We start from the raw sequence: 5,284 nt of genomic DNA, 5'->3' as shown, positions 1-5,284 counted from the left end.
TGAAATGTTATCCGAGTTTCCAGGTATTGAGTTTATAGATGGGTTTCCGGCTAATTTTGAGAGTACGATCGATCCAAACGTTCGTAATCTATTAATCGTCGATGATTTAATGGCCGAGTGTTCGACCAATGCAAAAATGACCGCTCTTTTCACCCGAGGGTCCCATCATCGTAACCTGTCGATTATTTTCATAGTTCAAAATTTGTTCCATCGGGGTAAAGAGACCCGTACAATCAGTTTAAACGCGCAATATCTAGTCATGTATAAGAATCCGAGGGATAAATCACAAATAATGCATTTGGGGCGACAGCTGTATCCCGGCAATGCAAAGTATGTGCAAGAGTCTTACGAAGATGCTACTAGGGAGCCGTACGGGTATCTATTGATTGATTTGAAATCGAATACTCTGGAAGAATATAGATTACGAACCAAGATTTTTCCAGATGAGTTTACCGTAGTTTATGTCAGTAAGGTATAATAATCGTTGCAGCGATGAGAAAATCATCATTCTGTCAATATGGTTCATAGACTTAAGAAGCACGAGCATGTCTTGCGAGTGTTGGCCAAGTGCGCTCCAAAACAACGCAAGGCCTACCTACGCCATGCATCGAGGGATCTGGTTACTTGTCTCGCGGAATGTTGCGCCAATACTTTAAAAGGCAATGTACCTCTTACTTCGAATCAAAAGAAGACTTTGTCTAGATGCAAGAAACACATTCGTGCATTAGCCGATAAACGTCACGGGCATCGCAAGAAAAAAGAAATCTTGATTCAAAACGGTGGATTTCTCGGTGCTTTACTCGGTCCAATTTTATCGCTTTTGTTTAAATAAACATCATTTGTGGAAAGAATATTGATACAGATGGAACGTGCGAAGAAAATGACGCTCGTACCCGAAGAGATTGCACGAGCGATTCAGTCTTCAAATTTGAAAAGTCAACCTTCTACCCGCATACTGTCCAGATTGGACGAAGAAATACAGTCTATTTTGAATTCGGAGAATATGTCGGATAAAGAAAAAGTTACTCTTTACAACGAAGCCTTGCAAAGGTATTTGCAGTTGCAACATGGCGAAATGCGACCAAATCCCATTCATATAAGTATCGAAGGTGATAAACACGAGAATGCTCGACAGAATGAGGCCGAAGGAAATACGATTGTCGATCAAAGTGCTAAGAATAATGTATTGAGTCTGTTACCGGCTAGTTTGAAAAAACGCGCCGATGTATTATTGGATCGTGTGTTACTCCGCCAACCAGGAGCTACCTGGCAATGGAATAAACGCGGAGAGTTGGTGTACGAAGGAAGGACCATACCTGGTTCAAATATCGTTGATTTGATACTCGATGTTATGAGAGGACGTAAATCGTCCAACCCGATTGGTTGGCAACATTTTCTTCGAGTGTTATCCGAATCAAATGTACCGGAATCTCTGATTTCGAATAATGAACGACTGAGTGTTTTGCAACAATTGAAACGTAAGAGTCCTCGCGGTATTCTGGCAGCGAGTGCATCACCCAAACTATTACCCTCCACTCCTATTCTCACTACACGTATCGATCAACCAACGCTCAAACAACCAAAGAGAAAAACACAGGCGAGGAAGTTGACTCGTTCCACCAAACCCAAGTTGACTTGGGAAAGTTTTGATTAAATCATACTCGCTCCATTCATTGATGCAAAACACTCGGATTTATAGTCGTGCAAATTTGTATCACATTGTGTAAAAGTATCTCATGTATTTGTAAACATTTTGCGGATTGAATTATCCGTTTAAATGTACTCGTTTATGTTCGCGTCATGCTTTATCACTGACGTTGTATTAAGGAATGTACTTGTCTCAGTCTGGATGCATTTTCATCCGCATGGAATCTATCTTTCTCACTGTACGTGTACGTTCATGGTACGCGTTATTACTCGTTTTAAATGGCGTTGGTTAAATACCTCGCATCGTCATCATCATTCTCTCATCGATCACTCCCAACATGCGTAAACTCTTTGTAACACATTGTAATCAGACGAATGTAATTCACAAATGATGCGTATATATTGTCATACGATGGAGATCTTTATTACGTTCAACGAACTTGTACAAATAAACTCAAATGTATAAACGAACTTTACTGATTCACATTGACTTTTCACTCATCTACGAGTCGGTATCATTAACTACTCATCGCATGCACTATGGAGGAAGGAGGAAGGCGAAGAGAGAGAGAGAGAGAGAGAAAGAGACTGAGGGAGAAAAGTAGAATGAAGTATACGATACGTGTATATATATATATATATATATATATATATATAACGCATGACCAAGTCGTAGGTGAATATTAACCAACATATAAATATATACACAGACATTGCGATACATCGACATACAGAGAGATGGCAAATAGGGCTAACACGAGCCACAGAGGACATACATACATTAGTTTAAAGACTTTGATATTTGCCGTAAAATTAGATTCGGGTCATACATATGAGAATTTAAATTTGGATATCGCGTATTGACAAAGGCGTATACTTTTCGATCATTCTGAAGTTTATTCGAATGAAAGTTTGACACGATACTTTGCATACTGTTTCCTCTCACTCGCTGAAACAAGAAGTACAAGCAATATTGCCCGCATACCGTTGACCAGTCTGATTGAAGAGATCGGGTATTATATTTCCATTCGTTCGAGTTGTATTGTAAAAACTCGGTGAAATAACTAGAATACATCCTCGGGTGTCTCCCGTACGAGTCAAAAAAATCTGCCTGACCATATCTATTTACGTACATAGCGATCCAATGACTACCCGGTTCATTATGGTTATCGACATTGGCGATCAACGCCGCTGGTAAGCTTTTCACATAATCAGGTACGTGGTCCGCGGGAAAAATGCCCAGAAAATACTTCTTCATCAGTTTGTCTCGTTCAACAAAGTTTAAAAGATGTTCCGTATTCATGGTGAATGCCCCGTAGAGATTTAACTGTCTCTCCTCCTCTCAGTTTCCAAAATCCACAATCACGTTTCGATTTCTATCAATTTCGACGATGCTCTCATATTCCGCATACACCAGAACGTTGATAGTCTCTGGTAGAGCCTCCTCAAACTGCATCTCCAGACGTACGTTTCCGTGTTTACGAAGGTTGAAGCAATCGCCATCCGAGAGGTCGGGTGTCAGGTCAAAGGCGTACAGTGAATATCCATTCCCGTAATCTTTTCGATCGATGTGATTACCTTTGTCCCGGTACAGGGAATTTGTTCCGGAAAACAGAGTCTGGTAGGCTAAGATGTAACTCGCATTCTGTTCGGCGAATTTAGGACGGAGGGGTTTCCAGGGAACTTGCTCGGAATCGGCGTACAACGCCAAGAAGTTGAGGTTGTAGTGATGAAAGTTGAACGGGTTTTTCGAGTAATCTCCGTTGAAGGCTGTGTTACCCACGCATCCTATGACTAATCGTTTGGGCATTTGCCCCAGAATCAGGCTCTCTCTGGTGAATGACAGGTTCCCACGCGGTATGCTGAATGTCTTAACTTCCACACGCCTTAGCGGGTACTTTGCCGTTTGCGTCTCCAAGGTCTTTGCATGAAGCAGCGCAGCGTCTGAACTCAGCTTGACCCTTCTGACAAACAGAGACGCGTTAGTGACCTGGACTTTGTAGCTGGCGCCGTCGGTAGCGGAAATTAGACTGAAACTATCTTTGCTGCGATTGAGTTTAAGTTTGACATCCACTCCTCCCAAGAGCAAACGTTCTTGAAAACACATATCCAAGTGAAGAACTCCAACCATGTCGAGAGTCCGACTCTCCTTGATGTAATCTTGCCTCTGTCTCATTCCTCCGTTGCCAGGCGTTGCGCTGAAGGGGTTGCCATCATCCATAAACCCGGGTGTGTCTTTAAAATAGAGCGACGAGGTCAGTTGGGATTCTTTCGCAGCCGGCCCGTAAGTTAACAGAGTTTCCAAGATGGCTCGGTAAGGGTAGGTATTGGTAGAGGGGGTGACGAGTCTGTCGTTTAACATCAAGTCCACATCGCTGAATAAGGAATGCATGAACAAGTTTGTCGGGGCAACCTTTTCATTTTCGCCGATAGGCGTGCCATCACCGTTGACCACTTTGACTTGAAGGTGCAGGAAGGTCTGGGATAAATCGGTGTATTCATCCGTCGACCCTTGTAGATGAAACTGAATAGGCGTGGCATCGCCTATGTTTGTAAGAGGAAAATATTCGACCCATTTCCCACTCTCGACCGTCGTTTGCGTAGGTGGAATGCTAAACAGGTCCACTTCTGACTTTGAACAATCGCAGGATTGGCGATGGATCTTATCCATATTGTCGAGACGTGAGCGTGCACACGGCCAGGGATGATACGAATGAGTTCACTTGTCAAAAATATCCGATGTCTTCCTTCTCTTTGCTCCTTTCGAAGTGACCCTTTTCTTAATGGGGCGCTTCCTTTTAAACGCTTTATTTCTCTTCCTGGGTTGGCTGGATAACTGACGACCGAGATGTTTAAGGTTTGCCGAGGTGGCGCGCTTTAAGCTGTCTCCCTGAACCACATCACTGGCGATGTTAAGACCAGTCTGCAGCGCCTTTTTACCCAAATAAGGTACGGCTGATCGCAGTAACCCCTTCAACATACTTCCCAAACCATACCCTCGTTGCATTCGCGCTCCTCGAAAGACGGGCAGGGATGTACCCTGAGCCGTCATGACTATTAAAAGAATGTTTGTTTACGAGAAGATCGAAAGTGCAGTTTCACGATGACTTTCCCACTTTGAAATGGCACCTTTTCCCCAAAATCACTCCTTATATCTAATTGTATCGTATCTATATATTTGATTTTGACGGGTAGATAATGCGGAGTCTGGTACGAATGATGCACTACGCCACCAGCCTTATCCTTATCCGTAGCTACGATTCTTAATAACGGAGCGCTCACATCACCTACTCTCTGATTATCGATGATATCGGTGTATACGTACAGAGCGAATAATCCTCCGTCAATATCGGGAAAATAGGAGGCTTCGATATTCTCTCTCAAAGTCTTTTGAGTAAATCCCAACAACTGCGCCAATCCCTCGCTCAGGCTAACCTCCGTATCATCTCTGACATTGGCGGTCACTTTACAAGAAATTGCATCGACGTCAAAGTGCGCGTTATTTCTCGCGGAATTGGGGAATGACTTATTGATTGCATTGCATACGTCAGCCACATTTCTATAATGACCTTGCGGCACGCGTCCTACGATAGTCTCCTCATTTACTGTTATCCGGTATCGGTTGTTGGTCCTGTTT

General features: G+C 43.1%; 1 protein-coding gene across 1 annotated transcript; it reads right to left on the bottom strand.

The window, feature by feature from the left end:
- Window positions 1-2,989: 2,989 nt before the first annotated feature.
- On the bottom strand, window positions 2,990-4,318 carry LOC139737394 (uncharacterized protein F54H12.2-like). Its single transcript, XM_071648069.1, has one exon. It carries the CDS (start codon window positions 4,316-4,318, stop codon window positions 2,990-2,992), a length of 1,329 nt encoding a protein of 442 aa, XP_071504170.1.
- Window positions 4,319-5,284: the final 966 nt, after the last annotated feature.

The sequence above is a fragment of the Diadema antillarum genome, unplaced genomic scaffold (genome assembly GCF_040938485.1).
Source record: "Diadema antillarum isolate AM-2024a unplaced genomic scaffold, OU_Dant_1.0 seq00000692_RagTag, whole genome shotgun sequence".
Lineage (NCBI taxonomy): Eukaryota > Metazoa > Echinodermata > Echinoidea > Diadematoida > Diadematidae > Diadema > Diadema antillarum.
Note: the sequence above shows the minus strand (reverse complement) of the source record. Positions and strands in the feature narration are given on the sequence as shown.